General features: G+C 41.1%; 1 protein-coding gene across 15 annotated transcripts in view; it reads right to left on the bottom strand.

Moving 5' to 3' along the window:
• The window catches only part of FOXP2 (forkhead box P2), a 275,679-nt gene that overhangs the window by 65,185 nt on the left and 198,038 nt on the right, over nt 1-12,456 (bottom strand). For all 15 annotated transcript variants that reach the window (XM_066591788.1, XM_066591786.1, XM_066591795.1 and 12 more), the window contains one exon: nt 7,076-7,163. In XM_066591788.1, the coding sequence (XP_066447885.1) occupies nt 7,076-7,163 (88 nt within the window). The remainder of the gene's footprint in view (nt 1-7,075; nt 7,164-12,456) is intronic.

Here is a 12,456-nt window from a genome sequence, read left to right as displayed (position 1 = left end):
GAACACTATGGAACTAAGGCTAATTAGCTACTTAAAGAGTTAAATGCATGCGGAGTGGGACACCAGTGATAACTCCATGAACAGGAGCTGTTTTGTATATGCAAACAGCTTATTTGCTCTCAGAGCTTTTAGCTGGTATCCTACTGAGCTGATAGCTCTGAGAAACAGCAGGAGCGCTGACAGCTGCTTTATTCTCGGAGCTTTCAGCTTGTATCCTGCTGGGAGGTCCCAGCGGGATACCAGCTGAAAGAATTCTATCAGCGCCGCCCACTAAGAAAATCAGCATGCGGCGCTGACAACAGTCATCGGTGATTTCTAGCTTGCTAGAAATCACCGATGAATGAATAGTGCCCGAACAGTGTACGATGGCCGCGCATTTAAACACATCGATTATCGCTCAAAAGATGGCTTTTGAGCGATAATCGTTGAGTCTAAATGGACCTTATGCCAGCCAAGTATGCTCATACACAGCTTTTGGCCAAACCTTCATTTTCCTGACTCTCCCCACAGAAATGCTTGCTCAACTGAGTGTGCAAACCTTTTCAATGAAAAGAGGAGAGCAAGCTGTTGACAAACAGTAGCATGCCCCATCCTTCTCTACTCTTGCATTCTGCCACCAGTCACAGTCAGGTCACACTCATTCACACTAGATAGTTGGCCAATCCTGCCAAAATCAGAGAGTTTGGATGATTTATGCAATGTGTATGAATACCCTAGAATATACAAAGTTTCATTACAACTCAGATGACCTCATGTCACCATGAGTCCCAATGTTGTCCAGAAACAGCATCAATGATCATGCAGTAAAGTCAAATTAGTTTTAACAATATACAAGGTGATTCAAAAAGTCAGTAAACATTTTTGAAAAATCTATTTCAATAATTAATGTATGGTAACAGAATAAGCATAGACACACCTGATATAAAGTTGGGTTTTATTTACGACCCAAAAAAACATTTACAAAATTAGTTCAAATTATGTCCACCAGATGGTGCTGCAATGACATATGGCATAAAGCAACAGGTTCTGTGTAGGATTGCCAAGAACCGGAACACCAAAAACATTTTTTTTTCAGCTGTGGGTATGGGATCAGAAGAAATTAACCCTTCTTCAAGTCTAACACATTCGACAATCAGTTTTCACTCTCATCAATTTTTCAAAAGGCCCAATGCACAAATGTCGCCGCCTTGCAAAACTGGGAGCTTTACATCGCTGACTTTTGTAAGGTTACCAACGAATGACCCGCCATAATGCTTTCCAGATAGTTGCATAGGAAATGCAACTTCACCGTGAGGTTTCCTGAGCGCTACCTTCTCCATGTCTTGATGGACCCCATAAAGTGCAAATTTCTTCTACTACCACACCTGCTGCTATAACAAGTGTTTTTGGTCTTCCTGTTCTTGGCAGATGCTGCACAGAGCCTGGTGCTTTGTGCCATACGTCAATGCGGATGGAGCACTATCTGGTTGACGTAATTAAAACTAATTTTGTAAATGTTTTTGGGGTCTTAAATAAAACCTGACATTATAACATGCGTGTCTGTGCTTATTCTGTTACTAGATGTTAATTATTCACTAAACTACAGATTTTTTAAAATGTTCATTGATTTTTGAATCACCCAATATAAAACAGTTATCCAAAAATACAAATTGCAATAAACAGGATGCTTTGTACAAAAATAAATCTGCATGCCATCTATAAGGGATCAGAAAAGAGCTTCATCCTCAACTAGTAGCCATATTCCAGTCAATGAGATGTGCTAGCAAGCAGCAGCGAATATTCCGTCCAACTATTTAAAATACTGTATCTTCTCAAAAGATACCTGAGCAACTCTTAGGAGTTGTTAATATGAGTATTAGATAGGATCTTATGTTGAAAGCACAACATGTAGCCTTTGTAATAGAGGATAAGTGAAGAACTGGTTTCAAATTAGTTTAATTTGTGTCGTTAAATAACCATTCTGCGGATTTTTTTTCATTAAATATGTAACTAACCCCACTATATATAGAAGTGAGCTAATAATACTTTGTTTAGTTAATCCTTTCTGCTTGAAACTCCTGCCTCGCTTTGGTGGCATAGTAGTGGTGGCATAGCAGCCTTTCAAGCAATTGACCCGGGTTCGATTCCCGGCCAATTCATTGTTTCTCTTTAGATATTAGAAAAAACTTTCTGACAGTAAGGCTTCTTTCACACGAGCGGCCGGCCGATATACGCTATGTTGGGAGAGGAAAATCTGGTGAACAGGTGCACGAATCAAACGTTTGTGCGCCTGTTCATATTTCCCTTCCCTCCCCATCGCATGCTCCCCTCTCGTTCCTCCCCACTCATTCTGTGCAATGGGAGGGAGTGGAGCTAAGCACCGATCCGCCCCACCTCCTCCCATTGATGGCTATGGACAAGGGGCGGGAGAGGGTGTAGGAGCCCATGCAGCGGCTGACGTATTCCCAGCCAAAAAGATAGTTTCAGGACTATCTTTTGGGCCCAACGTAAAAGTGCCTGGCGCTATATTGGCTTAGCTGGGCATTTTTACGTTTCAGAAATACACCCATGTGATCTGATGCATTGGAGTCCAATGCATCAGATCACAGCCCATATCACTCGGCCTAAGGGTGATCAATGAGTGGAATAGGTTACCACGGAAGGTGGTGAGTTCTCCTTCAATGGAAGTGTTCAAACAAGGGCTGGACAAATAACTGTCTGGGATGATTTAGTAAATCCTGCACTGACCAGGGGGTTCGACCTGATGACCCTGGAGGTCCCTTCCAACTCTACCATTCTATGATTCTATGAGACCTTCTCCTCAAGTGGGTCATGTGATCTCATTCTGACTAGTTGAGATTTACTTGAGTATATGGATTCTCAAATTAGTTTTTCAGTCAGTATAACTCCTTCGTGATATTATATGGACCGTATCACACAAGATCTTTAGAAGGGGACACAGAAATTTTTATTACAGTTACTGCTGTTTAGAGGCTTGTTATAATGAAGGAGATGTTAGTTCATCCTTCTTACTGTATACCTGCAATCTGTATCTTAATCAGGTGCATACAGATGGTAATTGCACTGTCCTCCCAACAGGCATAGATGGTACATTCTCTAGCTACTCATTTGATGAGGTACAGATGCATCATTAGATGCATCAGTACATCATCTCCCTGTTATTCTCTGTCACAAAATAGTGATAGAGAAAGCAGGGAGAAATCACAGCATCAAAATAATGCCTGATAAACATTAGACTGAAGGCAGCAGTGCATAGAAGTGACTGCAATATACATAGAAGATGTCTAGACTGTGATAGACAATCGAGTGAGGGTTGCAGGGATGGAAGATGTGTTTTTGCCAGTGTGGGCCTTTAAAGTGGTTGTCCTATTAGAGACCTGCATACTGAAAGAGAACAGTTGACGATCCTAACTCACACAGCCGATTTTGCCAGGGGAAAGTGCAGCCAGCCAGGCATTTTCCCTGCAGCAGCCACTGCAGGGAAAACATAGTATTACATGTCAACCATACAGATCAATAACTGTTCTACAATAAGGGATGGCTCAAAGTCTTTTAGAATGGCAGTCATTCTAATAGAGCGGCACTCCATTCCGGCTCATAAAGGAGTTGGGCCGCTCTATGACATTTATATGCTCTAGTAGGGCATATTGAATGGGGGTTATTTTCTTGGCACATCTACTCTAGCAATTTCTCACTGGAGAATGTCTTTAGACCGTTTAGGCTTCCTGCACAAACATACACACACATTTGTTAGTTTCTCTTTTTCCCTCCTACAAATGCATATATATATATATATATATATATATATATATATATATATATATATATACACACACACATACACATACATATGTAACCTATAAAAGACTAGATGCAATACTGAGATGTGGGTATGTGCCATTCTGAGGGTCTATATGCACAATGCTGGATTTATATTGCTATAGTTAAACTTTATATTATTAATTACGCTCCTTGCATATGTTAGGCTGCCATTGTAGCACTTCTGTATTCATGAATACTGTATGCTGCAATTGGTGGCAACTTCTTTTCTTGTAATTATCTACATTTTTTAACCCTCTGTTTGGCAGTCATCATGATTGTGTCCTCGCCATTTTAACATTTTTATTTTTTTTGTACTAATAAAAGTTATATTTTATAATACATCCGTGATTTTTGCGGATCAAGTTTTTTTTGGTGTGTCCTAAAAATGCGTGGAAGAAAAGCTAGCAAATGTTTTAACTGATACACTTTGTTGGAGACGGTTTTATGGATGTGTCTTTTTTAATTCACTTATTTCTTACATGTGTTTTTTTTTTCTTTTTCTTGTAGCGAAGACTATAGAAGAATATAAAAACATCAGAAGAATCTATCAAGATTTGCAGCCTGCTGCAACTGAAAAAATAGTCCCCAGATCCAAAACATGCGATTTGAAAATAGCCACATTTTTGCACTGTTTGCAGTGTTTTTCTTGTTTCCCCGTTGACCTATAGTTAACATTTGGCTGCAAACTTTTTTTGTAGTAGTGAGTTACTACATAGCAGCTCCCAGAGAAGATGACCTGTTCATTTTTATGACCATTGCATACTGTTTAATTTCCCCGATATATCTCCAGCTTCCTCTGCTAAAAGAATGATTGGATAATCAGTTCATCTTCAGGAAAAATGTTTTAGAGGAATGTGCTGTCAAACCAGCCAACCCCCTACAAACATAGGATTAACCCCTTAGGCCTTAGTCAGACGGGCGTTTTTTCGCGCGATTTGCGGATCGCATGACGGATGCGCATCCGCAAATCGCGTGACCGATGCCCGAAAATCGCCCGAAAATCTGCTCCTAGCCGCGTTTCATTAGAAACGGGCTGGAGCTGTCCAGCGCATTGCATTCAATGGAGCCGGCAATACAGCCGACTCCATTGAAAGCAATGCGCTGCGGGCGAGTGTGGGATGAATTGTCGGGAAGGGCTTAAATATATAAGCCCTTCCCTGCAATTCATCCAGAAAAGTGTTAAAATAAAAAATATATACATACTCACCTGCTCCCGGCAGCCGGAGTTCCGTGCAGCCGGCCTGCAGTGGGTGTGAAGGGGGTGTGAGTCAGACCTGCCCCCTGATTGGCTCAGCGCTGAGCCCATGCTTCCCTATGGAGCCTTCCTTTGTGTTGTATCACATTGCACGAAATTGCGTTTTTTGTGCTGTGTGAGGAACTTTTGCAGTAAAAATGGGATGGCTGATTGGTCCATCAAGCACTGCAGGGATTGGCTGAGCCACAGCATTCGAGAACCAATCAAAGCCAGTGCTTCCAGGAGGCGGAGTTTTTGAACCTCCTGAGCAGGAGGCTGTGGCTGAAGACTACAAACAATTGCCGCGGAACTGCCGGAGGAGAAGTGACGTGGAGTGGACAGTGCCTGTTAGGTAATGTATTGTTTTTTTTTAAATTTAGCTAGGGCTTATTTGCTGTGTAGGGCTTATATTTCAAGCCCTCCCCACCCCCTTGAAAATCCCAGCAAAAGCGCACCACAAAATTGCGATAATGCAGAAAGAAAACACAGCAATATTGCACAGAACATAGCTGCAATATCACAGCGATTTTCTCAAGGTGATATCGCTGTCACCGGTGTGAAAAATACCCTAAAGACAAGGGCCTTTTTTAAATACTTTTTTTCTCCCCACTTCAGCTGTCTGAGGGCTCATTATTTATGGCATGAGTTGTATTTTTCAATGGCACTATTTAATGCACCACATAATGTACTAAAAAACTTTTAAAAAATTCTACGTGTAGTGAAATGGAAAAAACACAATTCCGTCCTCTTCTAGGGGGTCATGTTTCTATGGCGTACACAGCAGCAAAAATGGCATGATAACTTCAATCTAAGCGATAACGACGATACAAAATTTATAGAGCTTTTCTTTTGCTGAACTACTTTTAAAAAGTACAATATCTTTGGAATAAAATAAAATAATTTTGTGCCACCCTCTTCTGACAGCCATAATTTTTTATTTTTCTATCGACATAGTTTTGTAAGGACTTATATTTTGTGGGACGTCCTGTAGTTTCTATTAGTACTATTGTGGAGTACATACGCCTTTTTGATCGCTTTCAATTAAATTTTTTCTTGGGGAGGGGGTGACCAAAAAAAGCAAAATTCTGATGTTGTGCATTTTCTTTATCTGACAATTTTCACTGTGCAGGGTAAATAGTGTTACTTTTACGGACACAGCAATATCAAATATGTTTTTGATTTAGATTTTTTTATTATAAATATGGGGGAACTGGGGGGGTTAAACTTTTATTACCTTTTATTTTTTAAATAATTAATAAAACTTTTTAAAACTGATTTTTACATTTTTTTTTTAAGTTCTCAAAGGGAAACTTGAACTTGTGATCATTTAATTGCTCTTACAGTATGATGTAATACCGTAGCATTACATTATATCGTGATTTGACAGGCAGTCAAAAAGCAGCCCTGTGGGCTTTCAGAAGGCCCCCGGCTGCAATCTAAACAGGGCATTTAAATGCTGCTGTTAAAGTTGAGGGTAACATTTAAATGGGTTAACAGCCGTGATTAGTGTGAGCACTGGTTACAACTGTTGCCCGCGGGTGTCAGCTGTGAGAAACCGCCTCACCCGCATTGAATGGAGTGGGATCGGCTGCATTCAAAGACCGCAAGGCCAGGATGTAACTGTACATCCTGGAACATTAACCGTTTCCAATCCAATTTGTATCCTGGTTTTCCTAGGGGGCTTACTCTTTTTCTGCTGTTATACAACGGCGCTATATGCTGGCTAAAGCCAGTACTACATGAGGTGACACGTTGGATAGGCTCCGACAGCAGAGGAACTGGCAATATACAGTAAGAGAACCCCAACGGATATCTTCCAACATCGAAGCTGTACAGTTCTAAATCATAATGTTTTCAGAGGTCAGACAGGGGATTGGAAATGGTTAAGCAGTTAAAAGAGTTTTTGTAATACACATGAAATACATATATTGACTTTGATATATTTAAGATTCGTGTTGTACTGTTCACGTTCCAATTTTTTTGTGCCTTTATACAAAATTGTTCTGACTGATAACCAACCTGAATTTCCAGCTGTTGAACCACTTGCATTTGGACTCTGCACTGAGCAGTACTTCGGTCATCCAATGCATGCTCATTGTTAAGGTGCCTGGTTAAGAAACAAAACATAAATGGTAATGGATTAATCTAGGTTTATCTTATTAATACAGTACACTAAAAAAATATACAGTACACATTCAGAAAATCCCTTCCTCTGGGAAAGTAGGAACCACTCCAAATTCCTAGAACTCTGCGCTCTTAGAAATATGGTCCCTCTAGATCAGGTTTAGGAAATTTCAGCACCTTTACCAAGTTTTCCTCAAAAGTAGCTTTCTCTCTTACCACTCCAAAATTGTGCTTCACGGAGTAATACTGAGTAACAAGGCAGTAAATTCACAGCTCAAAATCTCTCTAATGTGTATTGGGCCTCTTTCACACGAGCAACAGCGATATCGCTGCTACAAAGTCATGGCGATATCACAGCTTTGTTCCTCCGATTTTGTAGCGCCAGCGATGCTTTTTCTTGTGAATAATTTCGCAGCGCTGCTGCCCGCGATAAAATTGTGTGATTTTTTTTAATCGCGAACATCTTCTAATAATAAAATCGCATTGCACGAAAAGCACAAGTTCATGTGATGAGATAAACAAGGAGGCTCCATAGGGAAACATAGGAGATTTTTAAAAAAGCACATCGCAGAAAGATAGAGCATACCGCGATTTTTTCTCACAACATTACATTAGTGAAAACATTGCTAATGTGAAGGAAACCACTGAAAAGCATTGGTTTCACAAACATGCGTTTTGAAGGGCTGTCTCATCGCCGGAACATTGTGCGATTTTGTAGCCAGTGTGAAAGCGGCCTTAAGCCCTTTACTCATCGTTCTTCCTCACGATGCAGATATAAAGTTGCTGGATGACTGGCTCACCTTTCACTGCCCTTCTCCCCCCCTCCAATCCCATGCCCCCGTTCATGTTTTCATATTGGTATTATTAAGGAAGCAATTAACTTGTTTGTCTGATTTTTGTTACTGGAATGATTTCATAAGGCCGAGGTCAGACGAGCGTGTTTTTTTGTGTACCTATGTACATGAAAAAAATGCACTGCTTGCATAAGCGGAAAATGCGTGAAATTGAGCTGTGCTTGGAGAAGCACAACTGCTCCACGAAGGTCCCCTTATCACTGAACACTGTGATGGGGAGGGAGCTTTAAATATAAGCCCCCGAAAATCATCCCTAGCTGCAAAAAATCATAACTCACCTAGAAACGCTGTCTGGCTCTTCTCTGTGGTCCCCAGCGATCTTCTTTTGTATTTCTTCTGTGCAGGGATTGAAAAATCCCCGCCTCCAGGAAGTGCTGCCTCTGATTGGCTGAGCGCTGTGACCAATCAGAGGCAGCGCTCAGCTTGAAAGCAATGGCATAGCATTGCACTCCTTTGCCACAGCTTTGACAGCTGTGATAGGGAAATTTTTCATCCCCGCAGGGAGTCCTGTCATCACTGAACACTGTGACAGTGCTGTCACAGTGTTCAGTGATGAGGGGACGTTCGTGGAGTAGCTGCTTCTATGTGTTTTATGGATCTCAAACCTCCAGTAGCCAACTGTAAATTCTTTCAGGTTACTTATGGACTTTTGTTTATCAATGGGACTGATGGCCACACAGGTGCTAAAATCAGGACTCCTGCCTTCAGCTGTTCCTCACCACTCTCTAATGCTTTCATAACTGATGCTTGTCTGGTTAAAAATCTTTCAATAAGAAAACAAAATATTTTAACTGTGTGACTGAGCCCTTTCTGCAGGAAGAAGACGTCCGTACTTCAGGACGGACGACTCCCCGCAGCGATGAAGAAAGAACACATGACCGGCAATGAAGCCAGTCACATGTTCTTTCTCCCAATGCTGCAGCGAGACGTCCGTCCTGAACTGCGGCCGTCTTCTTCCTGCAGTTACATGGGCGCCGATGCGCCCGTGTGACTAAGCCCTCAAAGAGATGGTAATAGTTCTATATACAAAAGAAACAGCAACAACTTATGTGTGACAGTATACATTTTACATCAATATTTGAACACAATAAAAAATAAAGCTAACTATTAATTTACGTAACTGAAACTGTGGTGTTTTGGATTCAGCAAAGAATGCTTATTCATTGTTTAATTAGAAATTATGCAATTTTCTAATATGCCTGCTTATCGATTTCACATGGTTTTCAAGAACTCTGCTTGCTGTAATTTACAGAGAATGAAAATCTTTTCTGGTTCTCACATGCTCACACAGGTGCTCAGCTTATTACAGTAGAGCTATCACAGCCCTCTCTTATATCTTGCATCTATGTATCTAGACATGGAATAATATCAAGCTCTATATACACACAGTATACCCAGCAGTGGAGTGTGAGACATTTCAGCCCTTCACAAGGGCTTTCATAGCAAATGTTCTGTGTACTAATGAATTAAATACATGTACACGTGTGGAAACAATTATTTTTTTTTTGCTTGTTTTGAGTCTAAAATGAATTAACCATTGAGCAGAAAAAAAGAAAAGAAATTGCAGAAACAAATAGTTGCAGCAAGTGTATATGAGAAATCCTACAGCTAACTAAGCAAGCATTTGTAGCCGACTCAAACAACTGTATTTAAGTACAATACTTCAGTCCTACGAGGAACCAATAACTATTTATTATATACTCCATTGCACATAGCAATTACTACTATGGTTTTATAAGTAAAGATAACAGTACAAAATCGAGGCCTATAAAAAATCCACTTTGGAGTTAATTTAATTCACCTATTACTGAGTGCACTACTTTTGGCCAGTGAACCTTTCAGCAGTAATCTTTAGGGTTGAAGGAAGGTCCCCTAGTAATAATATAGATCTGTCAGGAAGCTCAGGTCTCTTTTAGGGTGCCTTCACACTTGTGATCACAATATTGCTGCGTTTTTTAAATGTCAATGTCAATAGGACTTTCTAATGTTAAAAACACGTCGCACAAAAAACGCAAGTTTGGGCTTTGCGATTTTTGTGCGATGCGTTTTCAACATTAGAAAGTCCTATCGACATTCACGTTAAAAGAACGCAGCGATTTTGCAATTGTGAAGGCCCCCTTACACAGCTAGCTTCAGCAAACCTATTGATAGAGCAGTGGGTGCCATATTGTGCTGATAGCAGGGGCGTAACTATAGGGGATGCAGGGGATGCGGTTGCACCCAGGCCAAGGAGCCTTAGGGGGCAGATAAGGCCTCTCTTCTCCATATAGGGAGTCCAGTACTATGAATAAAGCATTAAAGGTTTTGCACTGGGGCCCAAAAGCTTCAAGTTACGCCTCTGGCTGATAGTAATGCAGGACAAAAAACAGCAATAGGAAATATACTGCAAGATACTATGGGAATACATCGCCATCTACAATAACTGTAACATTTCTAATCATTCCAATCATACATTTACCACAATGTGGTTAAAGAGGATGTCTAGGAATCGCAATATTGATGGCTTAGCCATAGAATAGACTTTCAATATTGGATCAGTGGGGTCCAACTGTCAGCACCTCCAACCCCTCCTGATCAGCTGTTTAATGGAGCCATGGCATTCAGGTGAGGTCTGCAGTATCTTTATTCTTTACATCACTCCCTGTATCTGCATGCTGTAGTGCATATTACATTTAGTAGTGGCTGTGCTATGTATTGCATTCAAGGGAATGTGACACACTGTAATACCCAGCACAAGTGCTACTAACTAGATGGCATGTGCGCAAAGGCGTAACTTAAAGCTCCTGGGCCCCAGTGCAAAACTTGTAACAGGTCGCCCAGCTATAATGCTTAATCCATAGTACCGGGCTCCCTATATGGGGAAGAGAGGCCTTATGAGCCCCCTAAAGTTCCTGGGCGCGGGTGGAACTGCACCCCCTGCATCCCCTATAGTTATGCCAGTACATGTTAGAGGTCACAGTGCTCAAATGCACAAAAAGCTATCAGCAAACAAAATATTTTCTGCGCTCACAAAATAGTGTGCAACCACAAATAGTAATTTGTCAAGAAAAAATGCATAGGAGTTACACTTACTGGGGAGGAGGGGGGTATGATGACCATGAGCCCCCTCCTTGAAGTGATATCTCCCTCTGTCTCCAAGTAGATGTTTCCACACGTAATAGTAACACCTTTTATTATCAAACTTCACTTAAAACAACGGGCAACGCGTTTCAGTGCACACAGGCACCTTTCTCAAGCCACCTTTCTTGAGAAAGGTGCCTGTGTGCACTGAAACGCGTTGCCCGTTGTTTTAAGTGAAGTTTGATAATAAAAGGTGTTACTATTACGTGTGGAAACATCTACTTGGAGACAGAGGGAGATATCACTTCAAGGAGGGGGCTCATGGTCATCATACCCCCCTCCTCCCCAGTAAGTGTAACTCCTATGCATTTTTTCTTGACAAATTACTATTTGTGGTTGCACACTATTTTGTGAGCGCAGAAAATATTTTGTTTGCTGATAGCTTTTTGTGCATTTTATTCCTTTGGGACCACTCTCTTTTGAGAGACCCCAATTATTTCTGCAGCTCTCCCCCTTGCTTTGGAGGATTTGAATAGTGTCGTTTTCCACTGAATGACAACCTGAGGCGCTATCTGGTGACATCTTCTTACAGTGCTCAAATGGCCACAACGGCAACTTCAAACAACTTTTCAAAATACCTTTAACTATTTCACGAACAGATTTAACTCAATGTCATACTTTTCCTGGATATATTACTGAAGTTCAGTGGATAATCGAGCACAATACTAGTGAGCTTTTTAAACTTTACGCCCTTTAGACTCCATGAGTTTAAGGAATTCTGTGGGATCATATACATACAGTATTTATAAAAAAAATTCTATAGTGCACATATCTATGGATATACTTCACTGTATAGGTGCTATGCGGTTGTAAATAATTTTTTTTGTTCGTCTTTAAAATACTCTTTTTGGGAATTTTGAGACAAAAGAGGTGGGTCCTCTATGCAGGACCCTCATCCATTACTGAGAATAGAGTGAGGCTACATATAGCGTCTTCCTGGAGTATATGACACATCCAGTGCAAATTCTACTTTGGTGCCGCTACTGGGAAACTGAACACCCACGGATGATCCGCAGTTCAAGCTGCCCATAGGAAGACATTGAAGTCCGCTGCTGAATTAAAGCACCAGACTTGTTTTGCGGACCTTTTGGTTCGGGAATCAAATCACAGCATGCTCCGTTTTGCTGCTGTACCCGCACGGACAGCTTCCTTTGATGTCAATGGAAGCTGTGCAATCCACGGCCCATCCACAACTGAATTGTGGACGGGCCACAAAGCAGGAGATTAAAAAACAAAAAAATCTCTCCAGCCGTCGCTTCCGCACACATCCGCATTAAAGACTCGGACAGGTAAGCACTGTCC

The sequence above is a fragment of the Eleutherodactylus coqui genome, chromosome 2 (genome assembly GCF_035609145.1).
Source record: "Eleutherodactylus coqui strain aEleCoq1 chromosome 2, aEleCoq1.hap1, whole genome shotgun sequence".
NCBI lineage: Eukaryota > Metazoa > Chordata > Amphibia > Anura > Eleutherodactylidae > Eleutherodactylus > Eleutherodactylus coqui.
This window is presented reverse-complemented; position numbering and strand designations above follow the sequence as displayed.